General features: G+C 33.2%; 2 protein-coding genes across 2 annotated transcripts in view; one reads left to right on the top strand and one right to left on the bottom strand.

The window, feature by feature from the left end:
* LOC140447332 (uncharacterized) overlaps nucleotides 1–2,535 on the top strand; it is a 54,953-nt gene extending 52,418 nt beyond the window's left edge. Inside the window, exon 9 of the mRNA XM_072539932.1 lies at nucleotides 2,176–2,535. Within this exon, the coding sequence (XP_072396033.1) occupies nucleotides 2,176–2,481 (306 nt within the window). The 3' untranslated portion in view covers nucleotides 2,482–2,535. The remainder of the gene's footprint in view (nucleotides 1–2,175) is intronic.
* A 3,898-nt stretch (nucleotides 2,536–6,433) lies between these two features.
* The window catches only part of LOC140447333 (para-nitrobenzyl esterase-like), a 44,975-nt gene continuing 30,569 nt past the window's right edge, over nucleotides 6,434–20,839 (bottom strand). Inside the window, exons 8-11 of the mRNA XM_072539934.1 lie at nucleotides 19,467–19,639; nucleotides 12,729–12,846; nucleotides 10,217–10,334; nucleotides 6,434–6,765 (exon numbers count right to left, since the gene is read on the bottom strand). Of these exons, the coding sequence (XP_072396035.1) occupies nucleotides 6,585–6,765; nucleotides 10,217–10,334; nucleotides 12,729–12,846; nucleotides 19,467–19,639 (590 nt within the window). The 3' untranslated portion in view covers nucleotides 6,434–6,584. The remainder of the gene's footprint in view (nucleotides 6,766–10,216; nucleotides 10,335–12,728; nucleotides 12,847–19,466; nucleotides 19,640–20,839) is intronic.

Here is a 20,839-nt window from a genome sequence, read left to right as displayed (position 1 = left end):
CTCCAAAATTTACGCCCGACCTCAACTCTAGCATAATTATTAAGCTATTTTTCTTGTGTATCGTTGATTGGATTTCAATAAATTTATTTGCTCATTGCAGACCTATTTCTAAGTAATTATGGTATTATTGATTTCTGGGAAGTGTCAACATTTCATCTAGATACGGGGTGTAAAAATAAATTTGATTTTTCATCTTATTTTGCAACACCATGTGGAATTTACTTAAAGCAAATGCTATACCTTAATCTTAATACTTTAAAAAAGTTTTATTTTTTTTTCAACATTTTCGTAAAAAAATCATCGTTATCTTTATTATCAAAAAAGAAAAGTACGTTCAAATCGTAACGTGACTTTATTGAATTGTAAAAATTCAACGTTCAATTTCAAGAAATCTGAGCCAAGATGAATGAGTTCAGGATTACTTTAGCTGATGTTATCGTGAAATAGGCTTAAGGTTAGGGGTATTTCATACTATAATATCACGAGTCATTTAACGTTTTCGAGAAACAAACTACGATACGAAACGGCGTGGATAAGGAAGAGAAAAACTTACAACACCACCAAGTTTATCAGGCTTCGTGCTATAAGAGAACGTTTTCTCACAATGAGACATTCACAAATACAAGTGACAAATGTTCATAATATTCAAATTAGTAGAAACACTATATAAAGGCGTCTCGCTGAACAAGATCTGCAAATAAGGATACCAGTCAGAGCTTTAAACGTAAATCATTGTAGAAGTAGATTACAATTTGCCAGAGAACACCTTCACTAAAATGTTGATGACTGGAAGTACGTGTTGTTCACTGATGAATCGTGGTATTGCTTATATAGCTCAGTGTGAGAGTTAATCGACGGCCAAGAGAACGCTACGCACAGTGTAATATACGACCTATTACTTTATTCAATGGTGGATCTGTAATGGTTTGGGGAGGAATATCTCTTACAGCGCAAATGGACCTTGTTGCTTTACGAAGAGATTTCTTAACAGGTGAAAGGTATACTAGACATTTTGTCTAACCATGTAGTTCCATTTGCTCCTTACATAGGAAATAATTTTCTTTTAATGCAAGATAACGGTCGACCACATGTTGTACGTGTGGTTCGCAAATATTAGAACGAGGTTGAAATACAAACGATGAACTGGCCACCCTGCAGCCCTGATCTCAATCCCATAGAGAATTTGTGGGATATTATTGATCGTCAACTAGGAGCCGACAACCACCACCTGTCTCTCTTGATGACATAGAAGTTATGGTGAGAGACGTTTGGGATGCAATTGATCAAGACCAAATACGCTGCTTGATTTTAAGTATGCCTCGCCGCTGTGAAGAAGTAATTAGATGTAGAGGTGGAAATACTCGTTATTAAATGCTTTTGGGAAAGGGCAATTGTTAAAGAATATTTAGGTTAAATTTTCTTAGGCTTTATTTGTATTAAATGTTAATGAAGTTTATGTAAGTAATGTTTTCTTAGCTTTAAATAATGATAAAACATTGTTACATTTAAAGTTCTGTATAATCTTTCATAGGAGAGATATCGAGATAATTTTTTCACGAAAAATTTAAGAAAGAACAAATTTATCTCAAAATAATAATAAGATGTAGCGATTATTTCTAATAAATTCCACAGGGTGTTGCAAAAAACGATGAAAAAACACAACTTTATTTTTACAGCCCGTATAAGGGTAAAACGTTGATATTTTTCAGAAAACATTAATACATTGATTTACTAGGAATAGACCTATAATATGAAAAAAACATCATCAAAATCTAATCATTCGTTCAGAAGAAAAATAGCTTCAAACTTTTGGTACATTTAAGGTGGTGCGTTAATTTTGGGCACTAGTATATATAAAAACAATATTTAGGAAAAATAAAAATTTTTAAAACAATTATTAAAACTCCATTCTTGGAGATTTTGGAGCCAGGATGTTCTTTTTCGGTCTGGGCCACTCATTCGGGCGATCTTGCCCTATATTGTAAGGCTTCTAGAATTTTATAGCTCTCTAGATATCTCATTGCGTGGCCAAAATATTGTAATTTTCTAATTTTTATTGTTTTTGTTATTTTTGTGCTCTCTTCTCATTTAAACTATTTCATTTCTTATTCGATAAATCCAACTTATCCATAATATTTGTAGATAGATACACGATTTAAATAAATTAAATTTTAGGTGAAAGGTTTTCAAGTGGCCCCAGCTGAACTTGAGGAAGTAATTAGAGGTCATCCAGATGTAGAGGACGTTGCAGTGATTGGAATACCACACGAGCAATACGGGGAGGTTCCTAAAGCTTACGTAGTTGCAAAGAAAAATAAAAGTATTGATCGGGATGAAATTAAGTCACATGTAGCTCAACAGGTCGCTAACTATAAACAGCTGGTTGGAGGAGTAACGGTTATTGATGCAATTCCAAGAAATCCGTCTGGAAAGATCTTAAGAAGGCAGTTAAAATTAGAGTTTGCTGAGAAGGGACAATAAATTATTTTAGGATAATATTTTTATATTATAAGTACAATAAATTTTGTAAGTGTTGTAATATTCTTGTTACCTATCAAAAAATTTGTTTTGCACGCGGATCTGGCTTAAAAATCATAAGATCGGGCAGGATACAAAACCTTTTTAATAACTTTTTATACCATTTTTAGGAAAAAAAATTATTGGGTTTTTGTTTTTAGAATGGATACTGGGAAGTTTAATGACTCACCTAAATACTTTAACTGTATTCCTGGTGATAGCGAACTAGGTGAAGACGATTTAGGTTCAGATTCCAATAATGAGTATATTCCTCGATGTCGTCAGTCCCAGTCTGATGTAAGTGATAGTAATGAACAAAAGAATTTGAATGAAAATATACCTATTTGCTCTGGTATAAATACGAGACTTTTTTAGACCAAATTGTTACTGGTGACGAAACGTGGGTGGCCTACGTCACACCAGAATCGAAACAACAATCCATGGAATGGCGACATTCATCATCACCCAAAAGAGTGAAGTTTAAGCAAACAATTTCTGCCCGGAAAATCATGTGCACAGTTTTTTGGGACAGAAAAGGAGTATTACTAGTGGAGTTTCTGCCTCGTAATGAGACAATCAATGCAGCGTCTTATTGTGAGACATTGAAAAATCTGCGTCGTGCAATCCAGAACAAAAGACGTGGCAAGTTGAGTAAGGGTATCGTTTTGCTGCATGACAATGCCCGTCCACATGTGGCTAATCAGACCAAAGATCTCATCAAATCATTTAAATGGGAAACTCTAGATCATCCTCCATACAGCCCTGATCTGGCGCCCAGCGACTACCATTTGTTCCAGCACTTAAAGAAACACTTGGGCGATCAGCGTTTTCAAGACGATAACGAAGTCAAAACATTTGTGATGCAGTGGTTAACAAGTCAGGCGGCACAATTTTATCAGGAGGGTATTCAAAAACTGGTGCCACGTTATGACAAGTGCCTCAATATTCACGGAAATTATGTAGAAAAGTAGATTAAGGTACAAGCTTTCATGTAAAAATAAAATTATTGCCATATCTTTGCACGTCTTTTTTTAATTCCAAACCAGTACTTACTTAAAAACACGCCTCGTAGAATTGTCAACAAAAAAAGAAACCTAAAATTTTTTTATGGGAATCAGGCTATTTGAAGCATTTTAATAAAAGTGATTATGTATTTAAAGGCGCTATCGAGCTACCAAAATGTATCATTGAGTTAGAAACTCCTACAGATTTTTCTTGTTTTTGTTGTCAAAAGAATTAATATCCATGATTGTTGAACAATCAAACATAAAAGCTCTGCAGGATAGCACAAACAAACCTGCCAATCTTACCGAAATGGAAATGCAGCAATTAATAGGAACTGTAATATTATAAAGAAACACCTCCATTTTAGTGGTAATAGTAACTCTGTTCCTGTTGGTAATCCAGGCCATGATAAACTGTTCAAAATTCGACCTCTATTAGACAATATTAGACAAAACCTTTTACTGGTTCCCAAAGGGGAACATCTAGCTATTGACGAACAAATTATCCCTACGAAATGCCGGCACCATCTCAAACCATATACTCCGGCAAAACATCACGAGTGGGGTTATAAAAATCAAGTAGAGATGGTAAAATATGTGTTACGTGAAAAACCTTCAAAAGAAATAGCTAAGATTCTATCTTCGAATGACACGGTAGCTCAGCGGATAAGATATTTAGCAGCCGAGGTAAATAACGAACTTACTTTTCGCCTCCAATCATGCAAATTTTCGTTACAAATAGATGAATCAACCAATGTAGCTGGACTCGCAATATTAATTGTAATCATTAGATATCAGCACGAAAACGAATTATTGGAAGATCTTCTTTTATGTAAATCTCTACCAACACGTACTACTGGAGTCGACATATTTGGTCTTTTACATTCTTTTCTTGAATAGAAGAAAATACCATGGGACAACTGTGTTGATATCTGTACCGATGGAGCAAAGGCCATGACTGGCGTAATTAATGGGGCTGTACAGCTTATTAAAAATATAGCTAGAAACTGTTCTAGTGGTCACTGCATGATCCATGTCAGGCACTTACTGCTAAAAAATTATCCCCCAGTTATAAGAGTGCTCTTGATGAGGTCATAAAAATTAATAACTTTATAAAATCTCGGCCGCTAAATAATCGTTTATTCAAAATACTCTGTAAGGAGATCGAAAGTGTACATACATCTCCTCTTTTACACAGTGAAGGCAGATGGTTATCTCGAGGAAAAATACTAACCCGTTTTCTTGAGTTAAGGGAAGAGGTGCGTGTTTTTTTTTAGAACAGAAGTTTGAAGTAAAATGTCGATTATTAGTTACTAATTAGTTACTTAAAATTGACTATTTAAGCGACATTTTTGCAAAAATAAATGAACTTAATGTAACCCTTCAGGGCAAACAAGTAAATTTATTTATTGCCCACGAAGAAATTCTTGCTTGCTAATTCGTCTCTGTAGGAGACGAATATGAATTTATTGGATTGGACCGACCGTAGAACAAATAATTCAATTTTAAGAGATCTAAAAGTTAGCCAACGACTTACGTAAAGTAAATCTCCAACAATTAAAATACTTTGGATATGTTTGAGAGCAAACACAGAAAACATGGAAAGACTCATTATACAAGGAAAGGTGGAAGGCCCAAATAGCAAGAAAGATCCCCAACAAAATGGATCGATCAAATTACAGGAATATGTAAAAGACACGATGCATGAGTTAAAAGAAATGACCAGAGATAGAGTTCTTTGGAGACTAACAATACACGACATCATGTCAACTACTGTACACTCCCTCCGGGGGGTCAGGATTGGACTGAAGAGAGAGATTGAGACACACCAGGGGTTCCACAATAAAAGTGACCACTAAAAAGAAATTTATCAAAAGGATTAAGAAATCCTGCAGTAGAGTGTTAAAAGACTCACTCGAGAAATTATTTGCACATATTTACGACACGAGGATGCTACTGTAATACATGGACAGTAGCGAGTTAATGTTAAAATCAGTGACATTTACACAAAAACACAATATAGTATATTTTTACACACACCAATTTAACAAATGATTGTAATTATATCTCTATTTAAATAAAAGTTCTGCTCCTACACAATTTATAAACTTTTTCCGTCGACCGTCCATTTATGATCAATTTTAACACCCTCAAAATCATTGAGTAATGACCCCTATTAATGAATGATTTTCTATTAATGAACGATTTTATTATAGGCAACACAACATACATTGCTTGCATAAATTAAACGCTCTGTGATTGGCAGTGACCTGTGGTGTAGATAACCAAACATATACCTATTTATATTCCCACTAAAAAATTAATTTAAAATGAAGTAGCCGCTGTTAGTACTATCTGTCATTGTATGTCATTATTTACTTTATTGTTTAAAATACTGTGTATTTGAAAAATCACAGGATGGATATTGACGAAGAGTTTAATTTAACTCCACCAGAATTTAACTTCTTCTATCACAGAATTTACAGAGGTCCAAGAAGACTTAAATATAAATTTGTCATAATGCTATACAGCAGATAATCATTTATCAATATCTTCCTTTAATTTCAGTAATTGCACCATTTCGAATATTAACGTTTACTATAATAAAACTAACACTAAGGAAACTTTGAATAAAGTCAATGAAAGCTGAAAAAATTGTTGTTTATCGTTAAGTAAATAAATATTTAAACTAAGATATCTTTATTTCTAAAAAGTACGGTAGACGGAAAAGTTTTGTAATGAACTCGTAAATTTAAATTGGCGATTAACAATCTTGAACATTACCGCGCTCGCTTCGCTCACGCGTTAAAATATCTCAATTGTTAATCGCCCTTATTAATACACTTGTTGGTTAAATAACTATTAAACATTTTGAGGTAATTTGTGTAGATGTATTAATCAAATAATAATTGTGATATGATTTCTATCAAATTTTATTTTTGTTAATAATATATAAATATTTATTATTTTAATATTTAAATTTAATGTAGAACATTAAATATTACAAGTAAATATCTAGTTTTATTTATTTGTCGTTTCCATTTTACATATTATTAATTTATTTCAGTACGTGATAAGAGGCACTCTTATGTAAGGATCAAGAATTGATTCAATTTGATAATATTGTCGAGGGTTTTCTTTCACTTCAAATGTCGAATCGATATTCAAATATTTCACAGACCCAGGCTTAACTTCTGGCCAAATGACATTTTGTAAATCTTCATCCTCTACTGGAGTAGGATTTCTGAAAAACAGAATTATTCATATAAAGAAACTATCAAATAGGACGACAGCGAAAGGAACAAAAGTAAACACAAGAAAAATTTAAAACTAATGTCAATGACATGCATGTTAGATCTGGTTTTTCTCGAATTTATTTTGTAATTCTGTTCTCCCAGCTTATTTTAAGCATTCTTCAATAAGCTTTCAATATATCAGTGATCTATTTCTTTAGCGTCTATACCTCCACTCAGTATAGAAGCACAGGAAACACTAAATATTTGTACTTTTGGACTTGTTTTGTTTGTTCTCCGAATTTATTTCATATTAATTCTTTACCTGATTTCATCTGCGCTATTTCCCTTCTTGTTGAAAATGACCCCCAAATATTTGCAGGATTGCACGCCTTTGATTTTGTCGTCTTCCAAGACTAGATCACATATTTCATCTGTTCTTACTGAGAGATATTCACATTTTGTCATATTCATGTTTAGACCTGCCACCTCATATTCTTCTTGCAGTTTTCTTACCATATAGCTAAGATCGTAGCTGTTTTCGGCAATTACTACCTGGTCATCCGCAAAGAAAAGTGTATATAGCTTGTTTTCTTCCACCGTTATTTCCATGTTTTTACATTTTTTACCCATTTTACTAAGGATCTGTCCAAATAGATTTTAAATAAGGTGGGTGACAGACAGCAGCCTTGTCTTAGTCCCTTTGTTATTTGAAAAGGAGAGGTGATTTCTTGTCCTCTTTTAATTCTTGCAAAGTTTTGTTCGTAATATTTTTGAGTGGCGTTAATAAGAATTGGGTTTAGTTTCAAGTTACCCATTTCTATCCATAGTTGGGAGATCGGTACACTGTCATATGCTTTTTCCAAATCTATTAAAGCTATATGAGTTTCTCTATTTCTCTGCACTCGTTTTTCCATTGCAATTTTTAATGTGAAAATATTATCCATAGTGGAGAGTCCAGCCCTAAATCCCGCTTGTTCTTCATATCATTAGCATATCTTAAATTCTGGGTAGGTTTTCCGTTCCCTTGATAAATATGTATATATTAAATAATTAGCCTTTTTATTTTGGTTGTTGATATTATCTTATGTTATAATAAATTGATATCAAAGTCTATGCAGAACATCTTCACTCTCTGAAACAATATACCCTTCTATCATCCCTACACAGGGTAGATCTCTGTTCCTTTTCTTTCATTTTTTACTTCGAGGAAACCAGTCCTAACAAACCTTCCAAATCTCTTCCCAATATCCTTTCATATATCTCGCCAACACGTCTTGCCAGCGTGGCGAGTTATGGCTAACACACTCTAAGTGAGTTTTGAAACAACAGAATCTGGTCCACAGGTGGGTGCTCAATCCCACATATCATGGAATCTGGAAGATGCAAAAATTCATTAAAACATCGAAAGCAATATATTTATATTGTTAGTTTCAATACCAGAACTTTCAAATCACCTGAAAGAATGGATGAACTGGAAAAACTAACTAGGATCAAATGGGATACCCTTGGTCTAAGTGAAACGAGACTAGCAGGAGAGCACTGTACAATACCCCAGTTTGGACATATTATGTTATATCGGTTCCAAGAAGTAACAAGTCAGCGTTGCAATCTCGGAGAGAGTCTTAACTTATCAGAAAGATAATATATCCCAATCATATAAGTACATGCTTCTACTAGCCAATCAACACATGAAGAAATAGAAGATTTTAAAGAGTATATATATACCTAGGTCACATGATCAAACTGGGCAAACAGATTCAGATGGCAGAGATTACTAGAAGAATCCGAATGACTTGGGCAGCAGTAGGAAGATTCAGTGTTGTGTTGAACAACAAAAAGTTACAATAAGTCTAACGAAAAGGGCATTAAATAGTTGTATCCTACCGGTTATGACAAATGTAATGAAGACCGTGACATGCATATAGTTTTTTGCCAATAGATTAAGAACAACACAGATGGTCATCGAACGAGCTATGTTAGAAGTATCTCCAAGAGAATATATACGAAATAATCACGTGCAAAACAGGACGAAGATGAAAGATGTAACTGGAAGAATTGGGCAAATTAAGTGGAGATAGGTAGGATACGTGGCACGAGATGACAATGAAAGATGAACGAGAAACAGAGTCGTAGTAGAGGAAGACCACAAAACGGTGGCTAGGCAGCATCCCTACAAAGAGTAGGATTTGATGAGAAGGACATTTGGATCATCATGAATGTATACTGGAACTAGCGTACTCAAGTCAACGTCGAAGACTAGCTGGCCGACCAAGTAAAGATCATGCGAGGAGTAAGGCAAGGCTGTGTGCTCTCGCCGACTCTTTTCAATATATACTCAGGAAATTTTTACTGAAGCCCTCACAAACTCAGAGATAGTAATCCGAGTGAATGGTGAATACATCAATAATATCTGACCGATGATACTGTATTACTAGCAACCAGCCTAAATAATCTACAAGCCTTACTAGACCGAGTGAAAACTGTGAGCGTAACATACTGACTAGATCTTAATATTAAGAAAACGAAATTCATGGTTGTCAGCAGTGCAAATTTATATCCCGACACACTAATGGCAGGTAGCGAAGAGATTCAGAGAGTCGACAAATTCACTTACCTCAGAACTATCCTCAACTCACAATGGGACTACGCTTAAGGGATTAGATCCAGAATTGAAATGGTACGGTCTACATTTATGAAGTTGAGATCTTTGCTGTACTGTAGTGATCTCAGTTTGGGAACCAAAATGCCAATAGTAAGGTGCTACATTCTTCAAGTGTTGCTATATGGAGTTTAAGCCTGGACACTGAAGCAAGCTACTGAAAAGCGGATTGAAGCATTCGAGATGTGGATCTACAGGAGGATACTAAAAATATCGTATTTGGACCATGTCACCAACGTTAAGGTCCTACAGAGCATGACAAAAGAAAAAGAAGGGCTTTATTTAGTGGAACAACGTAAGCTTAAGTACCTCCGCCACGTAATGCGAAACGAAGAAAAATATCGAATTTTTCAACTCGCTATGCAAGGTAAAGTCTTTGGCAGGAGAGGATTGGGACGTCGTCGTATCTCGTGGTTGAAAAACCTTCGAAAATGGTTTGGGATGACCTCCACGGAGCTATTTCGCACGGCAATCAACAAAACCATGATAGCCTTGATGCTCGCCAACATCCGGACCAGATAAGGCGCTGAAGAAGAAGAGGCAGCACCGAAACAACAGTGGTAAGAAATTGGCATTAAATAATACAAAACAGGGAAGAGTGGACAACTCATAAAGAGATTTTTTGCCCAGAAGTGGATGTGAACAGGCTAAAGAAGAAGAAGAAAGATCCCATATCTATATCTGTTTTCAAACAAGGTTCGAATATCTTTCTCCCAGTGACAATATAAAGGGATAGAAATAACGACAAAAACCTTAAATCTATCCCGTACATAAAGAAATTATTTGTAGATAAAACTTACTGATATTTAATGAAATTAGTCCACCACTTTAGTATAGGTTTGCGAAGAGCCTCGTTGTATGAAGGAAAGGTTTCTAATACAAACCACATGTAAAGCAAATCGTCTCCATGTTCAACACCTAAAATTTTGTCAATTTAAATAAAACATAGTCTATGTAGATTTAAAAGTAGGCAAATATAAGCGTTCGAAAAAATGAAATTTTAAAATTTAAAAGGGAAATTCCCAGTGGTTGGATGTATACCTTGAGCTGCTCAAATTCCCTATGGCGCATTATGTGTCCTAGATATGACGTCTTTCTAATTTTGATAGTATTGACCAGATGAGGGCGTGTGTTCATTGCTCTTAGTACTTCTTCATTCGTAGTTCTGCTGGTCCAGCTTATTCTTAGCATTCGGCGGTACATCCACATTTCAAATGAATTTAATTTGTTGACGTCATACTGTTTTAATGTCCAGGTCTCACAGCCATATAGTAATAGAGACCACACATAACACTTTAGTCTTCACAATCTTATTGAGATTGATAGCTTGGGGTTACAGAGCATTTTACGCATATTCATAAAACCAGATCTTGCTATTTCAATGCGTCTTCTAATTTCTTTTGAGTGGTCTAGTTGACTATTTAGTTCTCTGTCCAGGTATATGGAGTTTTGGGAACTCTGAAGGGTGATACCATTTATTTGTATGTTAGTTGTAACTTGTTCGTGGGGGTTTTTGTGGAATACCAGAATTTTGGTTTTGGAAAAGTTAATGTCCAAGCTCAGCCTGTAACTTTCTTCTGACAATATGTTCATCAATATTTTTAGTTGGTCTTCTGTTTCTGCTAATACTACGGTGTCATCGGCATATCTTATATTGTTAATGATGATTCCATTGGCTCTGGCACCTTCAGGGCGATCTTCAAGAGAAGCTCTAATTATATGTTCGGCATATACATTAAATAATAGGGGGGATAAAATGCACTCTTGACGCACTCCTCGTTCTATGTTGATGTACTTGGTGTTTCCGTTCTCTGTTCGAACGCATCCTGTGTGGTTCCAGTATGTATTACTTATGATAGCTATGTCGTGTCCGTCCAACCCGACTTCTTTTAGCACCTCGATCAACTTTTTGTGTTTGATACGGTCAAAGGCCTTTCTATAATCGACAAAGCACACATACAGCCGTTTTTGAACCTCAAGATACCTTTCTGCCATCAGTGTCAATCCCATAATTGCTTCTCTAGTGCCTGTACCCTTTCTAAAGCCATATTGAGAACGACTTGGGTATTCTTCACACTTATTTTGAATTCGGTTATAAATTATTCGCATAAAAATCTTAGCGGCATGACTCACTAGGGATACAGTTCGATGGTCTTTACATTTCCTTGCTTTTTGTTTTTTAAAAAGAGCTATATATGTGGATGTGCCAGTCATGCGGTATTATGCCATGTTCATATATAATGTTGTAGAGGGATGTTAATTTCCTGACAGCATTATCACTTAGGTGTTTAAAATGATCTGTTATTAGGTCTTCGCCGGGTGCCTTGTTGTTCCTTGCGTCTTTTATTGCCTGCAAAACTTATTCGGTGAGAATGTTGAATTTTTCATCTGTATCTATTTGTTCTCTGATCACCAAACAAATCTTTAAGATATTGCTCCCATATTTCTTTCTGCTTTTCAGGGTCCAATTCCATTTGGTTTTTCTTGTTTGTTACAATCGATAAGTGTTTGGGTTTCCATATTCCAGCTACTTCTTTAACCTTTCTGTGTAGTTCTCTATCTTTATGCTTCATTTGCAGATTTTCTACCTCTTTACATTTTTCTTTCATCCACTCTTCCTTAGCTACATTTATTTTTTTCTCAATTTCCCTGTTGAGTTCTTTGTATCTTGTTAGGTTTTTGTTTTTTACCATCCGTCTCCTCTCCATAATTTGTAATATTTCGTTTGTCATCCATGGTTTTCTATGTTTACGGTTTTCTTTCTGTATACTTTGGTCTGCTGCCCCTAAGACAGTATTTTTAATTTTCCCCCACATGTTTTCAATGTTTTCTTTTATTGTCTTGTCCTTAGTGGGAGTTATTCTCTTGGACTCGGATTGCGTGTCTACCATGTCTTCATATTTCTGTTGCTGTTCTTGGTTAGCACTACTCCATGCTATTCTCTGACTGGGTTTAGCCTTGTCTACTCTTTTAAGTTTTAATCGGATGGTTGCGACTACAGGATTGCAGTCTGAACTTATGTCACAGCTTGGGTACGTTTTTACATTTAGAATACCATTACCAAACCTTTTGTTAATTGTAATGTAGTCGATTTGGTTCCTCACAATATTTCTTTCGCAACCTTGAGGAGACCCCTACGTACATAGTCGTCTTTTAGGTAATTTAAACCATATGTTAACAACCACCAGGTTGTTCGCTTGGCAAAATTCCCAGTAAAATAGTAAATTTTAAAAGTTTAAGTATGAAATAATTAAGAAAGAAAAATTAGTTTTAGAAGAAAAATAAAAGCAGTTAAATTATAAACTAATATACCTGGGTATGGGTTGGTTTTATTATACCAAGATAGTTGATACATATACACAGGAGCATATCGAGATCCGGCTTCAGCTTGACGTGCTATCGATCGTCCAAAATTTTCGTCGCTGGTATACTAAAATAAATGTAATTATCAGGCTTATTTTGTTAAATATTTCGAAAATATAAACTCATGGACTAAATAAATGCACCACTAATATTTTTACAAAAGGTTTTCGACTTATGAAGCTTTAATATACTAACCGTTGTACAAGCCGGTATACTTTCTGCACAGAAAGCATTTTTGGAACATATATTTTGCATATTTCGAGTAGCGCAAAGTAGATATAATTAATATCTTACTCTAGTTAATTACTAATACCGTAATGGCGCATTTATTTCGCTATTACTTAAGTGGGACATAATACAATTGGGCCTGGTCGGTTTCTGCATTTGACTGTATATGAACTTGGTCTGATGGTAGCCAATAAACTTGACCTCGCGATATGCTAGTGTTTAAATATAATAGTGATAAATTTAAATAGAAAGACAGTTGTCGAAGTTTAACAGCTCCGAAAATTGCCCTGAGCACGCGATCTCTCTTTTGTAGCAGAGAAGGAGAACGTAAGCAAGAAAAATAAGACACAAATGAAGAAACTGATAATAGATGCACACAGTTTCGAAGAGGTTGAAACATTCAAATTTCAAATATTTGGGAGTAAGGGAGAAGCTGGAACAGCGGCCAGTCAGGTACAGTGGCCATTTTTAAATATTTTGTTGTTGTTTGATAGATACAGACGCGCCATATAGTACAAACGCTAAGTTTTAGTCACAGTAGTCGCTTACTACGCTTGACCCCTGCACCATCGTTTCCAGAACCATTTTGTATACGAACCTGTTGAGAGGTGTGTTGTGTAGAAGTAACAGGTAAGTTTAAACATCTTTTCAACTAATAATAATATACACATTAAATGTTCTGTATATTTTGTGGTATACAGTATAGTATTTAAAACTTGCAGGTGATGCAAATTATGATCTATCTTCATTAAGTAGTAGATTTTAGGTTATGACTCCTAAACAATGAGCTTTTGGTACAGTGGTCACACACTTCTGCAGGAACAGTTCCTACATACGTTTGTATAAAGCAGTGGTCATTGTTCTTTCTGCAGAAACTATCAAAAATAATTTTGTTTCAGATACTAATATGCCACGGAAAATACCAAAAAATCCCGGTATTGGAAAAACTACAGATGAAAATATGAGAAAAGCGATTTATGATGTTTGGGAAGGTGGATTATCACAAAAGGCTGCTGCTTTAAAATATGATATTCCACGCACTACGTTTAGGAGATATTTTAAAAAGGGCAACGAAAATAAAAATAATATAGATTGGACTTCAGATGTTCTAAGGAAGCTCCAAGATTGACCCCAAATTATGGTATCAATCAAATTGTTTCTTCAACCGAGGAAAAAGAACTGAGTAATTATTTACATACGATGACCAAGCTGTATCATGGTCTCAATCTGAAAGGTTCCAGATAACTAGCTTATGATTTGGCAAGTGCTAAGAGGAAAAAAATACCAATTTCATAGGAAAAAAACAATGTGGCAGGCAAGTTTGGGTTTATGAGTTTTATCAAACTGAATTTAAAATTATAATTACGATAAGCAGAAACAACTTCACTAGGTAGGGCAATGGGGTTTAATCGACCAGTCGTTGCAAATTTTTTAGTAATCTTAAGAAGATTTATAAAAAATATGCATTAACGCCTAGTCAGGTATACAATGTTGACGAAAAAGCAGTAGGGACAGAAACAAGTAGGTCATATAGTTTCAAATGAACGAGACACTTTGGTAACCATGTGCAATGCATTAAACGCTATAGGTAATTCGACTCTGCCATTTTTAGTGTTCCCTAGAATTTTTTTTAAAGATTATATGGTTAAAATCGCACATCCAGGCTCCCAGAGGTGTGCTGCACCATCTGGATAGATGACAGCAGAAGTATTTGAACAGTGAATGATACATTTTGTGAAACATACTAATCCTACAAAGGAATTTCCCATTTTACTAATCATGGACAACCATGAGAGCCATGTTTCTTTAGCATCTATCAAATTTGCAAAAGAAAATAATATAATCTTGTTGACTTTGCCGCCACATACTAGTCATCGTCTTCAGCTACTAGATAAAGCTGTATTTGGTATTCTGAAGAAATATTAGTCACATGCGACTCTGAGATTTTGAGCGACGCTTATTCACTTGATTTCTGTCCCAAAAATGTGGTATTAGCTTTTAAAGCTACTGGGGTATTTCCATTCAATGATAACATTTTTAATGACGATGATTTTATGGCTTCAACCGTAACAGACATGCCAAACATACATCAAGAAGAACAACACCAAATAATTCAAATGTTAGTGATATACCACAAATGGACATTCAGTTCCCTTCAATATCAACTTCAAATCAGAAACATCCATCGGAAATAACACCTGAAAAGAAAACTGTTTCTTATGAAGCGATTGCAACTTCCAAGGACACACCCGAAAATCCATTTATATCCCCTGTATTACTGCAACCATACCATAAAGCTACCTTATTGCCATTAAAAAAACAAAGGAAAAAGAAAACTACTGAAATTTTAACTGATACACCAATTTATAAAAGAATAGAAGCGGAAATAGCAGAAAGAATATCAATGCAAAGTAGAGTAAAGAGAGCTAAGACAACAGTAAAAAGATGCAAAAAAAAATAAAAGCATACCCAGTGATGACAGTAACAGTGACATTGAATTGTCTGATGTTGTGGATTCCGACGATATTAGTCTATTTTCAGAAGTAGATGAAATTTCTGACGAAACATATCTTCACGAATGGTGAAAGTGAATTCATTTGTTCTCGTGAGGTTTCAAACAAAGAAAACTTTAAAATTTTATGTTGCACAAGTTACAGAAGTTTTTTCTTCTGGTCAGGAATACAATGAAATACAAAGAATACAATGTAAATTTTCTAAGGCGTCACGGAATACAGTTTTCATTTCCTACAGTTACAGATTCTGCCACAATTACAAAAGAAGATGTTGAACTCATTTAAACCCAACCAAAAAGTGCTAGAGCAACAAAACGAACAGCAAATTTGTTTACTTTTAAAGCGGATTTATCATCCTATAAAATTTGTTAAAGATTAATATTACTTTTCTTTTTTTATGAATATTATTAATAAAAAAATTTAAGAATTGCAAGTAATGACCACTATACCTTACCTTTGTGGCCACTGTATCATCTAGTTTGGTACAGTGGCCACATTTTAAAAAAAAAACAAAATTAGTTACTCCTGCATAACCTGTATTTTTTTGGGATTACAGAGTACATTTTTAATTTACCAAGTGCTTTGACGTTGTTTGAGTTGATACTCATTCTCATTAATATATTATCATTTATATTAAAGTTATCTTGAATTTCCTCGAAAGATGGCCACTGTACCAGCCTTTCCCCTACTAGTCAACAGAAGAAATGGAAGTGTAGATATAAAAAGAAGAATTCAAGCGGGAAACACAGCATTTTATAAAAATAAAAAATGTTTAGAGATAAGAAGATAAGCCAAAACACAAAAATAAAAATCTACAAAACGTCCATAAGATCAACAGTAGTCTATCCTGCAGAAAAATTTACATTAACAGCAAGAGAAGAAGAGCAATTGAAAGCTTTTGAGAGGAAGATTATCAGAAAAATACTGGTACCAAAGAGGGAAAACGAAGAAAATGCAAGACAATGGATGAATCACGAAATACAAGAATGGATGGGTCAAGAAAACATAGTACGGCAATAAAAGCCCAACGAATTAGATGGTATGGACACATAATGAGAAAAAAGAAGAGCAGTCCGTTAAGAGTTATAACAGAATGGATACTACCAGGTAAAAGAATCAGAGACAGGCCTAAACTAAGATGGAGAGAACAAGTGGAAGAATACTTAAAGAGTATGGAAATTAGAAACATAGAAAGGATAATCAAAGAGAGAGAAGAATGAAGAAAAGTAGTGGAAACAGCGAAGTCACACGAGAAACTGTAAAGCCAAACCCAGAATGGGATGATCCCCCACACAAAAAGGAATCTTCAAGTAAAAACAGCTTCAACTTCTTTGGGAGCGTATAACTTGTATATATATATATATATATATATATATATATATATATATATATATATATATATATATATATATATATATATATATATATATATGTATATATATATATTAGAAATGATTATTTCGACCAAAAAATAATTTATAAATACGTTCAAATTATCGGGTAAAGTGGTCTGTAATAAAAATCTTTCTTTTTTCTTAATTACTCAATATTTCGCCATTTATTTAACAGCTTCTTCAGGAGTAAACTAAAACAATTTGAACATTACAAAAAATGGCGTACAAATACATTTTAAAACACTTACAGAATTTAAAAGATTTTGCAAATAAAAAATGACATTGAAGTATTTGAAATATTGAATGTCAAGATTAAATTATCTTACGCACGTTCGTTACAGCTATACGATAAAAAATTAAAATTATTTCAAATGTAAAAATAAAAATAACAATAAAAGAAAAGTTAGAAGAATAATATTTCTTTGATGAATTATTAAGGTTAGTTGTTATTAAGATGAATGTTGGCTATTTTGAATATTTATAAATTTTGTTCAATATGTTACAATATATGTTACTTAACTTTCCAGTGTCCGTTTTATAATTTAAAGTGTTTTTATTTTTGTTAATGTAATACATCTCAAGAAATAATCTACTTTTGTAGTTATCAGTCTGTGCCAAAATGTGAGCTTTGTTATAGTCTAGCATATGACCAGTGTTTTCATAGTGCTCAACCACTGCGCAAGTATTTTTTCTCAAGCGGCAATCACTTTTATGTTGTGTGATGCGTTGTTTTAGCCATTGTGATGTTTGACCAATATAGCTATTTTGACATCCTAAACACGGTATTTCATAAACGACATTACTTTTATATAAGGTTGGTACTGGGTAAAATGGCTAAAACAACGCATCACACAACATAAAAGTGATTGCCGCTTGATAAAAAATACTTGCGCAGTGGTTGAGCACTATGAAAACACTGGTCATATGCTAGACTATAACAAAGCTCACATTTTGGCACAGACTGATAACTACAAAAGTAGATTATTTCTTGAGATGTATTACATTAACAAAAATAAAAACACTTTAAATTATAAAACGGACACTGGACAGTTAAGTAACATATATTGTAACATATTGAACAAAATTTATAAATATTCAAAATAGCCAACATTCATCTTAATAACAACTAACCTTAATAATTCATCAAAGAAATATTATTCTTCTAACTTTTCTTTTATTGTTATTTTTATTTTTACATTTGAAATAATTTTAATTTTTTATCTTATAGTTGTAACGAACGTGCTTAAGATAATTTAATCTTGACATTCAATATTTCAAATACTTCAATGTCATTTTTTATTTGCAAAATCTTTTAAATTCTGTAAGTGTTTTAAAATGTATTTGTACGCCATTTTTTGTAATGTTCAAATTGTTTTAGTTTACTCCTGAAGAAGCTGTTAAATAAATGGCGAAATATTGAGTAATTAAGAAAAAAGAAAGATTTTTATTACAGACCACTTTACCCGTTAATTTGAACGTATATATATATATATATATATATATATATATATATATATATATATATATATATATATATATATATATATATATACAAACAAACAACACAGTTTATTAGGGTTGCGGTCAGAAAATTGGCCGGGATGTTAATGAAACACTCTTTTAACTTTTTGTCTAGCTTTCGGAATGGTTTTATTCCTTTTTCAAGACACTGTAATAAGAAAAATATGTAAATATTTATAAAATATTACAATTCTTCAGTGCAACTTACTAGTCTTTGAGATTATTTATTAAAGCATTGACACTCAACATTAATAACACACATATAAAATATAAAATAAGGGACAAAATACATTATAAAATGTTTAAAATTTAGGTACAGATAGTAAAACTTAATTTGTCATCTTTTACTGGTGACAAACTCTGACACATAGAGAACAGATAGAAAAAACCTTATGATTAAAAAGTAGGGTAGGTCATATATACCGGTGCGAAAAACCTCTGGCTTTCTTTGATTACTGCTAAACTATGAAATATAAAAAAATGTTTCAAACAAAATTGATGTATATCAAAGACGACTACGATTTAAAATTATTTTTGATTATACAGGGTCATTCAGAATAACGGAATGAACCAAAGTGGTGTTTTTTTAAAATGGAACACCCTGTATATTAAAGCATTTTTGAATATATTTTTTAAAAACGGTAATAGTTTATGTGGTTATTTAGGCCTTAAGTTCCTGTTAATATTTTTAAAAGAATATATTAAAGAATACTTTAATATACAGGGTGTTCCATTAAAAAAAACACAACTTAGGTTCATTGCGTTTTTCTGACTAACCCTGTATAATCAAAAATAATTTTAAATCGTAGATATCTTTGATATATATATATATATATATATATATATATATATATATATATATATATATCAGTTTTAATAAAAACTTTTTTTATATACTCCATAGTTTAGCCATAATGAAAGAAAGCCAGGGGTTTGGCGCACAATGTATATATATACAAAAGAACACCTTTCATTAATAAAGTTGTGCATTAATTTGTTCCAACAGTTAGCCAATTAGATATTTTATATACTTTTATAAACCCAAGTGTGTCCTCCTCGAATGATGAGTTAGTGTAGAGACTCTTCAATGCTTTACCAACATCTTCTCTAGCTTCCTCAGCTATATTTAAATATTCCGATATCATATTCTTTGGAGTTTCATCATAGTATTTCACTCTTTGTTTAAATTCATCACTGGTATCATCTAAAAAATATACATTAAAATCAATAGTCATTAAGGGATACAATTCCTATATGAAAATTGGCTAGGTCAGTAACCTTATTACCCGACTACTTTGGTAAAGGTTAGACTTAAATCTTCACTAAGCAAGTTCGTATTGTTCTTGAACGCCGAACGGATCTCGTTGAAATCGACCAAGGCTAGTTAAAGACAAACGCCTTAATTTGACGAATATGTTTAAAGTTGCGACATGGAATGTAAGATTTAGGTAAAAAGAATAAGAACTAAACAGAGAGCTGAAGGTAAGAAACTTAAATATAGCAATCATAACTGAAACCAAAAACGAATTGAAGGGCACAAAAGACTTATAGAAGATTACGTAATGATTAGGGTAACAATGGAACAATCGGTTGAATGGAACACACCCCTATACATGGTTTTTGTTGACTTTGAGCGTGCCTTTGACAGCTTATTTCATGCTGCTTTATGGAAAATTTTAGAGCTAAGAAACATGCCGCATAAAATAATTTATATTTACCAATACTTACCAGTATTGGTAAGTCAGTAACATATAAAGGATACATCATTTATGTTTTTTAAATAACAAACATATAAAATCGGAATTTGGTGTTTATTGAAGGTAAACTAAATGCACGATCAAATACTTACCATGTCGGGATAGTATTATGAGGTTTTTTCCTGGTTTTTTCCCTCATAATTTACTATGGAATCACTAACAGGAGAATTTTACTGTCATAATGGCATGTATTTGTCTTTTTAAAGACGAATTACATGTTATGATCTTTTCTGACGGATATTCTCAAGTTAAAGTTGATTTTATGTAATCGAATGAACTATCTTATAAGTAAAGTCGTCCCAGGAACGCAACTCAACAATATTGGCAATATCATTTTAAAGTCGTCTACTTTAAAATGTATAATGTATGTCTGAATTGTCAATATAGATGAGTTAGATAAAATTAAATTAGAAGAATTTTTCACTAAGTAACAAAAAACAAAATTTATTTAATTTGCTAATGTTTGTATTTTGAGAACGATTTCCGAAGTGGAAATTGAAACGTCAATAAACGTACTTTAACCTTTAATTGTGGCTTATTCCCATTTAAATAGTAATTACTTTAAAATGCTACAAGAAAATAGCTTCAGAACAATATTAAAATAATTTTCATCATAAAGTCACTGTACACTGATGCGAAATGCAGCG

The sequence above is a fragment of the Diabrotica undecimpunctata genome, chromosome 8, assembly GCF_040954645.1.
Source record: "Diabrotica undecimpunctata isolate CICGRU chromosome 8, icDiaUnde3, whole genome shotgun sequence".
NCBI classification, from domain to species: Eukaryota; Metazoa; Arthropoda; class Insecta; order Coleoptera; family Chrysomelidae; genus Diabrotica; species Diabrotica undecimpunctata.
The sequence above is the reverse complement of the archived record's forward strand: the minus strand, read 5'-3'. Positions and strand labels throughout refer to the sequence as shown.